Below are 11518 nucleotides of genomic sequence, written 5' to 3' on the forward strand. Positions count from 1 at the left end.
ACAAATAAAATAGAAACGCAAAGATATATTTTATCTACGATTGTTTCATTACAAAGTGTCTACTTACTCTCTCATTAAGCCATTGTCCATTCTTCAGAGTTTCCAAATCGCTTTCGTCACAAACATCAACAGTATTTTCTATGACCGGATGAGTGGAAGGACGCCGACTCTCCTTAAAATTTTTTAACAAAATTAAATGGGTTATTCTATTATCGTTTATAATAAACGAAAAGTATTGGAAGATTGGTTTTGAACGGATAAAAGGGGAAAAACAATAGAAAAAAATATATAATCATCTCCTTTTGTGCTTGGTGACCAGAATTTTTTATCCTGAAAATTTTATGCACCTATTAGCTTCTAAATTATAAATTCACAAGCTGCAATTAAACACTACAAGTTTACCTAAACATGTCTGTTTTATAGTTTTAGTTGTCGGGAAATTAAGAAATAAATGCCACCTTACCTCAACGCAAGAAAAGTTGGCGTCCGTTTCCTCTAGATACAAGTACTGAAGGTAAAATATAGATATATTTCTATTGCATCAACAGAACGGGATCTCTCTTCACGTCACCAGTAAACAAAGAACTGCTTTTAAAAACTAACCTCTTCGTATTCCTTTTTCTTGTATCTCAGTATATAAACATCTGTCTACACAGTGACATATGAAAAGGCATAAATTTTATTGGTATTTAATGAAATGAAATTTTTAATTTTAATTTTGTCAACGTCAATAGTTTAGCCCCTACCTGTACGCCCTTCGTTTCAAAGTACTCTTCTTCTCTCACCTTATTCCATAAAGATTTAGCATACCTCTGAGTAGCAGCTTGTCGCCGAAGAGATGGGAGACATATGAAATCCCTCGAACAAATTGCTGTCCTCTTCCTCTTCAAATAGATCCTATAAAATTGATTATACGCTCACGTGAGGTCGATATGTTTGCTTGTTTTTTATTTTTTATTTTTTTGCAAATGAAAGAAAAAGGTTAGAGGGCGTGGTGTGAGTTAATGATTAAATTTCGAAGAGAGAGCATGAATACGACAACGTTATTTCAGAAAACATATTGAAAAGAATCCTTGTTATATGCCACTTACCCCACAAAAAGTGCTCTCAGTAGAGGATACGGATAACATATGAAAGTCTGCAAACAAGTAAGGGGTCTTCCCCTGACAATATAATGTAATCATTTAATAAATGTCATGGTAGGCATGCAGAAACTTTTTGAACAGGAGCTTTTTTTGCTCTCACTAAGCTTGTCTCATAAAAGATATCACTGTGATTACATTTACTTTATTTAACGTCTATTTTTTCGGCATACGCTTTCGATATAGTAAATTAATTGAGGATAAGAACTAATCTAAATGCATACAAAAACAATGGAAATTGAAAGCAAGCAATGCACGATTTATATCACTGCATAATAATGAATTAAATAGATTTTAGACCAAAGGCGTAGCCGCTTGTCCAGTCTGGACATTTGTTTTACAGAAGTCTCGCACAAACTGGAATTGCATGGGCATTTCTAGAAGGCATGTCTAACCTTATGTGCAGTACACGCAGATGGAGAAAAAGGACATAGCCAGAAATATGGAACCGGAACAGGCGGAGCTTATTTTCGGCTATATTATCATAAATTAGCATAGGTCAATCAAATCACTGTGTTGAACAATTGTGATTGGCTAATCGCTTAACCCGAATCAATCTGTACATTTGGGTTTAAACATGGCGGACTCGACTGAGCTAGGCCCGATGAACTTTCGAAGAAGAGAAAGTGTGATACGTCTTTTTATGAGGTTGAAAGGTTGATATCAAGTCGAAAAGTCAATGGCAAACAACTCGAATATTTGGTAAAGTGGAAATATTATTCCATATACGAAGCATCCTGGGAACCGTCAGAAAATATAACAACAGAATGCATCAAGTAAGTTGAAATGCAATGACTGACTTTAATACTACTCTTCGAGCTTCTTCTAGTTCATTTGGGAAATAGCCCTTCATTATTGTCATCAAGCTAAAGATAATAAAGTTTGATTTTAAATCCTAAATTTGAGTTTTTGGGAAATGGTTGAACCACGAGCCAAAAAAGTGACAATAAACAACTCCGGTTTACTTCACCCCCGAAGCACATGGTCGTCATAGGGCTATAATTTTAAAACTGATTTAAAAAATTTTGATCTCGAAAACTTAATTGCATGACTTAGAGTACTTTATATATATTACTTACAATAATCTCTGAGTAGAAAAACAACAACAACAGAGTTTTAGCAACAAAACAATTAATAGTATTTATTGTATTACAACAGGTATTTTGAAAGTCCATTACCATCACAGCAAATCATATTAGATGAAGTGGCAAGACTTAAAAAGTAAAAGCAGCCTTCCTGTCACAGTAAACTTCAGGCATGATGTCTTTAAGTTTTTGTTCAAGGGAAAGCTTTGCAGGATGGCAGATTTTGGACGAAAATGACTTTCCATCAGTATTTTTCCCTGAGAGCTGGGATAAATGTATAGATTCCCATGGACAAGGAACAAAAATATTCTTCCCCATAAAAGTTAGAACACTGCTGTCATTCTCTACTAAGAAATATACCAAAACAAGCAATGGTAGTTTTGAAGTCACTCCTACAGCATTTGAAGAAAAAATTACTTTTGCAATCAGGAGAAGAGCAACTGGTGCTTAGTTAACAATTATTAACACTGTAGATGGGTATACATCACAGGAAAAGAAGTAAAATAAATCATGAATGTTATCAATATAAACTATGATGGTTTTCTGTTCGGCGAAACCATTCATGTTTTTTTATGGTTAATATGCAATTCCCATTCAAAAATACCTATCATGTTTTTTTTCTCCTTTTTTCCTGTGATGAAAAATCCTAGAAACATCATCTCTTCTTTTTCTTGGGTGCTTTTTTGTTCTTAACTACTTTTGGCTTTTGCTTGGTTTTACCATTACACTTTTGCACAGGATCATGATTTGGTTGCGAGTCAAAAGGGGTATAGAATTTAGCCCTTTTCTTCTTCCTTTGGGGTTGGTCATGGATCTCCTCCATCCAATATGTTAGCTTTAGTTTAGTGTACTTGTTAGGTAGACGCTGTCTATGTTGGAGTTTCTTAATGCGATACTGTGCCTTTAATACTTCAGCTGGTGGATCATGCTGTTGGCACTTTCTGATGACAACGGTCTTGCTGTGTGGTTGTTATTTTCTACGCCTACATATAAACAAGAAATAAATATAATTTCCTAGATAAGTGTTTCTTTTCAAAGTTGTATTACATAACTTGCTTTAAAACTACCTTGGCAACTAAACTGCTTGATGTTTTTGTACTTGGACATCATGTTTCCTAAATGATAGGCAGCTGCGGGCATGTAGCAGGTAACATTTTCAAAGTGATAGCCTTTTCTCTTAGTACCAAGGGCAGTGAAGTCATTTATCCAATTTTGTATCTTCAAAAATGACAAAGTTTAACTATTAGTATTGATTTACATTTTATATAAATGATATATGATATGGTTTTATAGAATACCTTGCTCATATATTCAGTAGCCGATGGTGGGGTCCAAGAAGTTATGTAATTGAAATATAACATCCCTTATAATACCACAATATTAATTGGTGAAGTAATGGCTGTTTTTAATAGATACATGCAAATGAAATACACATGAGACAAAAAGCATTGCTGTTGACCCAGTTACCTCACTTGATTAATTCTTAAAACACATGCATACACCTGTATGTATAAAGGATACAAAAAACCAAGTCTAGCATACATACCATCCACAACTTTTTGACTTCTTCTACTGTCTCTCCCTGGATTACATCGGAGTCCAGTTTTTCAGGTAGGTGATTCAACAATTTTTTCTTTTCATTTTCAAGGTTCTTGTATTTCAGTTTCCAGTTTTCAATTTCCCTTGAGAGAGTGGTGATTTCTTCTTCCCATTCACTTGCCCTTATAATGTCTCCAAACTGTATGGAAAACATAGTACAGTCATCTTGAAACTTCTCTCTTTCCTTCTTTGTGCCTTTTCGGTTAAGAGTTTTGACCTCTTGCATTACATTGTAGCATTTTCTTGCAATCAATTTACTTATTCTACTTGGAAGTTTTTCATGAAGTTTGAAAGTGTTTCCAGGAATAAGGCTGTTGATTATTTTTATTCTTGTCAGGTGGTCAGAAACATTGCTTAGTTTGATGAATAAGAGATTTTTAGCTTTTTACCAGCAAAACACTTCTTCTGAATGATGATTTCTTTGTTTTTTCACATAGTTTAACTGAGAGTTTGGGGATTCACTGATTTCTAGGTATCTTTTGTCTTGAAATTCATTGGGAAAACTCATTGTCTGGTTTGTTGTGATATATGCCTTCTTCAGATGTTTTGAAAAATCCCGCGAAAAAATTCCGCCAAATCAACTCCTTCCCAGGAACAATGGCCATCTGGGGCCGAAAAGACTCATGGTCTCGTTTAAACATGGCGGACGGAATGTTCCTTGAAAGTATAAAAACTTTGAGACTTCATTTCTCTTTATCCTTTCTTGGTTTCGCCTCAAATTCCTAAGGTATGGCAAGGGAAGAGCAAAGGTGCAAAATAGCCTTTTTCAAAGTGAAAAACCGTGTTGGATTTAACAGATATTTCGTATTGTTTATGCTCTTTTGGATCGTCTATGCCAGTGCTACAAGACAAGAGTGAGGACCGATGAATTCGAATTGTGGGAAATACAAGATTACAAGAGAAAGAACTCACACTCTCTTATATTTAGAAGAACAGTATGGAGTCTTCGATACAAAATTCGTCTTCTCAAAATTCCTAAAACCGCACGATTAACAAATTAATTCGGTCTAAAATTGGTGCTTCATTGAAGGTTTCTACACTAACATTTAAAGAAGAGTGAGGACGGTGAGTTACATATATTTATTTCCAAGCTTTCGGGGCTTTTTATTTTTACTCCATACATTTCTTTTATGCTTGCTGACGCCATATTTTGCTCGGAAAGCGAACCTTACTGCGCATGTCGGTTCCATATTTCTGGCTATGGATACCGCAAGGCTGTCTGTGGAAGAAAAACTGGACTTCCTTTTCTATGGGAGAGAGAGAGAGAGAGAGAGAGAGAAAATGATATCATTTCATGGAATATGTCTTGGGACGTTGATCTTCTGAACTGACAGATGAATCTAGCGATAGAAAAGGAAAGAAAAGATCCTTTCATCCTCCCTCCTCCCTCCCTTCCTCTTTCGTTCATTCGTTCGTTTGTTCGTTCGTTCGTTCCTTTCTTCCCTCGCTCCTTCCAACCCCATACTTCCTTTATTCCATGTGGTGGATGTTTTGTGATACTGACCTGTGACGAAACGCTTTCGGTACACGAAATGGGGGACAAATTTGGAGTCTCAGTTGTCGTGTCCTAATGTAAATTGAAACAGGTTTTAATACCCATCAAATAAAAGCTGTCAAATGTGTAATAAAAACTAACGAGAAGAAAATATACAATCAAATATAATACCATAACAATAAATAACGGCAACAATAACAATGAAACTGATGTGATAATGGTGATGATGATGATTTTTTACTCGCAGTCCTAATGCAAGACATTTTTGTATGCAAATGGTGTAAAAACGTTAATGCAATTGTTTTGACAAACGCTGTTTTTAATTAGGGGAACAAACACACACATATATATATATATATATATAAGCTTAAACGTTCAAAATACATACATTAGACGGAAGTATTTCAGATTTTGGAATGGGAACCATTATGACGGATGGGCGGGAAGAGGTATGTAAATTACTAGATGGTCGATGACGAGGGTTCAAGTTTGCTTCATGCCATGTTGGAAAAAGCGACACATCATCACTAACAACCGTGTCCGCATCGCTATAATCGCTTTCTTGGAGTGATAATGTGTGGAAGTCGATGTTGTCTTCCACCGTTAGCGGCTCTGCTCTGGTCCATCCCCCACCGCACTGGAGTTCTTGCAATCTGGGGACGGGGAGGGGTAGGGAAATGTTCGATTCCCTCTGCCAACGTACTTTCCCAATAGCATGAACTATCGTGTCTCTGCATAAGGTTTCCAAAGACACTGGTTCTGAATAATACACAAGAAGCAATGGTATTTGCTTTCATTAAACAAACAACATAACTAAGCATTGGATAAGAGAAGTGGAAGTGACAATTGAAAACAAGACTTACCATTGCAATCGGCAAACCATCCTTGAGATGTTTCGTATCCCGGATGCCAGACCGGCTTCAGTACCAATGACGTGAAATTGGTTCGAGAAAATTGGTATACGAGTTCATCGGCAAGAGGATTGGATGGTCCCAGCAATTCATCCACAATGTTGGGTTCAAATCTGATCGAAATTCTTACTAGCGGGGAAATATCTCCAGTCGCTAGATCCAGAGGATCAAGAACAATATCTTGCCCGCACAATCGAATCCTCACCCTACTGTCACGTAAAAGTACTGTCGCCAGCGAATCATTTACGTGAAGCAGTAGGTCTTGCATAATAAAGAATGCACAACATGAAAAGTACTGTTACTTTTAAATCGTTTGGGGGCGTTAGGCTTTGGGGACGCTGTAATTGTATATGTACCCGTTCTGAATATTTAGTGTTATCTGTTTTTCGCATTGTTCTTTTCATCAATTAGTAGTGTGTTTGTCGGTTGTACAGTCCAAGCCTGCCAATCCGAAACTACCCTCACTTTGATACCCCTACACCGCTCTGATTTTCGTGAATGCATTGTTTATTTTAAAAGTGTTTCTACATTTGATGTCACGAAAGATACTTCAGCGATCATTATCAACTTCCCACGATTAGTGTTTAGCATTCAGCTACATAGCAACAATCTAACCGATATGATGGTAGGGTCTTTAACGGCTTCATCAATCTGTTTGAATGTGTATCATGAGTACAAAAAAAAAGGCTGAAGTAAAAACGAGGTTACGCAGTGAATAGAGTCTTACTGCATGCATTGTAAAAAAACGACTGGGAAGAAAGGATTTTGTTTGATTCCGTTAATGCAAGACAATACTGCCATATTTGATTAAACAAATATTGGGGTGACAGCGAAACATCCTCCTTTTTCGTGAAGGCTTCGTTAAATCCTTGTTACTTAACGACGTTTATATTACTACCGGAAAAAGATTAACAGTGACCTCCTAGACCATCTTATCAATAAGATTCTGTTTGAGTAATAAATGGGTGATAATTGGAAATGTTATTAGAAGTAGTTATCACATTGCTTATCTTGGCGTGAAAACCGCACGCCTTCTTTTGTGTGTTCAGATCATTGAGCTAACTAAACCCTATAATCACGTATTGTAATCTGCTTTGTAACATGATCACTCTCTCACGCGGCGTGACAGAAAAATCTGACTCAAAAATCTGACAACAAGTGATATTTCTTGGGGAGACTAGATTTTGACTTGCAAATGCGTTCATGAAGATCCCGTAGAAATGACGCTTGTTGGAAGATGTCAAAATTCAAGAAAAATATAATGGTTGAAAAGAGAAATTTGTAGCCGTGCAATCCGTTGTAACATGATCACTCTCTCACGCGGCGTGACAGAAAAATCTGACTCAAAAATCTGACAACGAGTGATATTTCTTCGGGAGACTAGATTTTGACTTGCAAATGCGTTCATGAAGATCCCGTAGAAATGACGCTTGTTGGGAAATGTCAAAATTCAAGAAAAATATAATGGTCGAAAAGAGAATTTTGTTGATCACTCTCTCACGCGGCGTGACAGAAAAATCTGACTCAAAAATCAGACATCAAGTGATATTTCTTAATGCTTTTATGTGTACTGCTTCATCGACAGTTTATTTGGACATCAAACTACGGTGTAATATATGACGTAATGTTATATGATCCCAATGTTATCATTATATAATCATAGACACTACTTATTGTACTTGAGTAGTTATAACAGTGGCTTGAAATAAACATCTTGATTCTACACGATCTGAGCGACTACAACATGGTGTCAGAACGTGGTCTATGAGCGAACCATTACTCGTATCAGTTAGAATGGCATCGAGTCTACAATGGGCAGCGCCCAGAGAAATGTCTTTTGAAGGCAATGTCAGCGAGAACTATCGAAAGTTCGAAGAACACTGGAATCTATTCGAGAAAACAGAACTTAAAGGAAAATCCGAAGAGGAGCGATGCTCGTATTTTCTGCTCTGCATTGGCGAGAAGGGTCGAGAAGTGTACAAGACACTGGACCTTCCTGACGAAACGACGACTGACGACAAAGGCGAGACAGTTTGGAACAGGACTACAGCGGATATCAAGACGGCGTTCAAGACTTACTGTAACCCGAGAAAGAACATCACTTTTGAAAGACACAAATTCAACACGAGAAACCAAGAACAAGGGGAGACAATTGATCAATACGTGACAGTATTGAGGACTCTTGCTTCACTGTGTGAGTTCAAAGATCTCAAAGACGGACTCATACGCGACCGGATTGTGTGCGGCATATATGATCAATCCCTGAGGGAACGCTTATTACGCGAAGCAGACCTGAGCTTAGACAAGGCACTCAACATTTGCAGAGCATCCGAACACTCCAGACAACAGCTAAAAACTATCTCAGAGGCCAAGAACGCGAACGTAGACTTCGTCAAACAACGACAACCCAGATACAACGAGCGCCACACCCCCACGCAGACAAGAACGACAGGCGACTCCAAGCAAAAGCCATGCGGTAATTGTGGAATCCTACACAGGCCAAAATCATGTCCTGCCTACGGGAAAGAATGCAACAGTTGCTCAAAGCTCGGACACTTTGCAAAATACTGTCGATCAAGCCAGCAACAGCAACAATTTCAGCAGAAATATCAACCAAGAAATCACCGAACACGTGTACACGAAGTAGAATACGACGTCATTGAGAGTGATTATTCCGACCACGGCGTCGATCAGATTACAATAGACTCTGTCAACGAAAGCATCGATCACAACGAACAGTATGCAGACATTCGCATTGGTAACAAGGACCTGAAGTTAAAACTCGACACCGGAGCAGAAACAAGCGTCTTAACAAAGGAGGATTTCTACAAAGTCGTGCCTCATAAGCGTCGCCGAGAAAAACTACAAACGTCCCACGCAAGACTCACAGCTTTTGGTGGTCACGCAATACCTGTCATAGGACAATGTTCTTTAATGTGTCAATTTAAGAACATCAAACAAATAGTCCAGTTTCAAGTCGTCGAAGCTGGGAAGTCACTTCTAGGATGCGAAGATTGCGAAACCTTACAGCTCATAACATTTAATCTTCATGAAATGGAAAGGAACACTGACTCAAGCAAGCTGATTGGACTCAGCAAGGAAGAAATCCTTAAGGAATACTCAACATGCTTCGAAGGATAAGGCCGGATATCGGAACCTTACCACATCAAGATTGACAGCTCAGTTAGTCCAGTTATACACCCACCAAGAAAACTACCGGCAGCGCTACGCGAAAAAGTGAAAGACGAACTAGAACACATGGAAAGAGCGGGAGTCATCACTAAAGTCAATGAACCAACTCCATGGGTCAACTCGATGATCGTCAACGAAAAACGTTCCGGAAAGTTAAGAATCTGCATTGACCCCCGTGACCTAAACAAAGCTGTTAAGCGCGAACATTATCAACTCCCAACACAAGAGGAGATTACCGCGCGTTTATCTGGAGCCAAATTTTTTAGCCATTTGGATGCCCAGTCCGGATTCTGGCAGATTCCTCTAGACGAAGAGAGCTCACTCTTAACAACCTTCAACACACCCTTTGGTCGGTATCGCTTTCGAGTAATGCCGTTTGGGTTCGTGTTTGCTCAGGAGGTATTTCACAGAACTGTCAGTGAATTGTTTGCTGATGTAACCGGATGCGAGACAGATATCGACGACATTCTCGTTTGGGGCAGAACCTTGGAAGAACACGACAGAAACCTTAAAGAGACTTTGGATCGTGTTAAACAAATTAACATGACTCTAAACAAAGAAAAGTGCAAAATCAGATGCACTGAGCTCGCCTACCTCGGAGAGAAGCTAACAGCAGATGGAGTCAAACCTGACAACAGCAAGATCAAAGCCATCATCGACTACCCAACAACCCAGAACAAACAAGAGATTCAACGCCTACTAGGAATGATCAACTTTGTCGCCAAGTTCACTCCAAGAATATCAGAAACCACAGCGCCGCTCAGAGAACTTATACGGCGAGACGTCGAGTTCCACTGGAGCCATCATCACCAAAAAGCCTTTGAAGACCTCAAGAAACAGCTATCCACGTCAGACACTCTCCAGTATTATGATGTAACTAGGCCCGTTATTATCCAAGTCGACGCTTCACAAAAAGGACTCGGAGCTGCACTCTACCAAGATAAAGGGCCCGTCGCCTATGCCTCAAAAGCGCTGAATGAGACTCAACAAAACTATGCACAGATCGAGAAAGAACTGTTTGCTATAGTCTTTGGATGCAAACGCTTCCATCAATACATCTACGGGAAGACGGTAACCGTGGAGACAGACCACAAACCACTTGAAGCAATTTTCAAAAAACCACTATCCCAAGCTCCATCACGTCTGCAGAAAATGCTACTTCAGCTACAAGCCTATGACATCCATGTAAAATACACAAAAGGAACTGAAATGTACATTGCTGATGCACTGTCACGTGCATTTCCGCCGGAAGTCACCACGGAGGATTTCGAAAGAGAAATTCAAGACGAGAAGTACATACATCTTATGTCATGTGAGGCGTATGTCACTGACCGTAAGCTGCAAGAGATAAAGGAACACATTCAACGTGACATCACCATGCAAGCCCTGATCAAACAGATCAGGAGCGGCTGGCCCGAACATAGATCGTCAGTCCCACTAGTGTCTAGAGAATATTTTGCTTACCGCGACAGACTGACCGAGAATGAAGGATTGGTCTACGCTGGACATACAGTGTTAATACCACCAACACTCAGAAAAGATACTCTCCACAAGCTGCATCAGTCCCACCAGGGAATCGAGAAGACTAAGCAACTGGCAAGACAAAGCATCTTCTGGCCGGGAATGTCTACCCAGATAGAAGACATGATATCCTCATGTCCGACGTGTCTGAGACACCCCAACGCCAATGCCAAAGAACCTCTACACCCACATGAGCTGCCACAACGGCCATGGCAGCGCGTAGCAACAGACCTGTTCAACTGGAAAGGAAAACCCCACCTTGTAGTAGTTGACTACTATAGTCGCTACCCAGAAGTATCAGAACTGAGGGATGAAAGATCAATAACAGTGATCAACAAAATGAAGTCCTTTTTCAGTAGACACGGTATTCCTGAAGAGGTTGTGTCAGACAACGGTCCCCAATACTCCTCAGAAGACTTCAAAGTCTTTGCAAACAACTATGGATTCATACACACAACTACTAGCCCTAGATACCCCCAGTCAGGTGGACTACATGAGAAGACAGTACAAACTGTGAAGCGACTACTCGAAAAGGCAAGAGAGTGCAACGAGGATCCCTACCTAGCCCTACTC

At 39.2% G+C, this 11518-nt stretch overlaps 2 protein-coding genes and 2 long non-coding RNA genes across 4 annotated transcripts; 2 read left to right on the forward strand and 2 right to left on the reverse strand.

Annotated features, from left to right (window-relative positions):
• Positions 1 to 296: 296 nt before the first annotated feature.
• On the reverse strand, positions 297 to 665 carry LOC148909672 (uncharacterized). The gene is made up of 3 exons (XR_016120159.1): positions 604 to 665; positions 464 to 508; positions 297 to 330 (listed from the first exon to the last, which is right to left on the reverse strand). It is a non-coding gene; the product is annotated as an uncharacterized LOC148909672 (long non-coding RNA).
• A 980-nt stretch (positions 666 to 1645) lies between these two features.
• On the forward strand, positions 1646 to 3249 carry LOC148909673 (uncharacterized). Its single transcript, XR_016120157.1, has 2 exons — positions 1646 to 1918; positions 2301 to 3249. It is a non-coding gene; the product is annotated as an uncharacterized LOC148909673 (long non-coding RNA).
• LOC148909674 (uncharacterized) lies at positions 2257 to 4052 on the reverse strand. Its single transcript, XM_089032322.1, has 3 exons — positions 3774 to 4052; positions 3295 to 3445; positions 2257 to 3210 (listed from the first exon to the last, which is right to left on the reverse strand). Exons 1-3 carry the CDS (start codon positions 4050 to 4052, stop codon positions 3131 to 3133), a joined length of 510 nt encoding a protein of 169 aa, XP_088888448.1. The 3' UTR covers positions 2257 to 3130.
• Positions 4053 to 8026: 3974 nt separating this feature from the next.
• LOC148909675 (uncharacterized) lies at positions 8027 to 9373 on the forward strand. The gene has a single exon (XM_089033433.1). The coding sequence runs from the start codon at positions 8027 to 8029 to the stop codon at positions 9371 to 9373; it is 1347 nt and encodes a 448-aa protein (XP_088889559.1).
• The last annotated feature ends 2145 nt before the right edge of the window (positions 9374 to 11518 follow it).

The sequence above is a fragment of the Actinia tenebrosa genome, unplaced genomic scaffold, assembly GCF_029948245.1.
Source record: "Actinia tenebrosa isolate PJP-AT-01 unplaced genomic scaffold, QUT_ActTen_1.0 PGA_scaffold1__47_contigs__length_23844297, whole genome shotgun sequence".
Lineage (NCBI taxonomy): Eukaryota > Metazoa > Cnidaria > Anthozoa > Actiniaria > Actiniidae > Actinia > Actinia tenebrosa.

Excerpts from the sequence above, each read along its gene's own strand:
- LOC148909674 (XM_089032322.1), bottom strand. The coding sequence starts at position 4,052 with ATGCAAGAGGTCAAAACTCTTAACCGAAAAGGCACAAAGAAGGAAAGA. Across the intron at positions 3,446-3,773 it reads AAGTCAAAAAGTTGTGGATG|ATACAAAATTGGATAAATGA; the intron begins GTATGTATGCTA and ends TCATTTTTGAAG. Across the intron at positions 3,211-3,294 it reads CAAGCAGTTTAGTTGCCAAG|GCGTAGAAAATAACAACCAC; the intron begins GTAGTTTTAAAG and ends GTTTATATGTAG.
- LOC148909675 (XM_089033433.1), top strand. The coding sequence starts at position 8,027 with ATGGCATCGAGTCTACAATGGGCAGCGCCCAGAGAAATGTCTTTTGAA.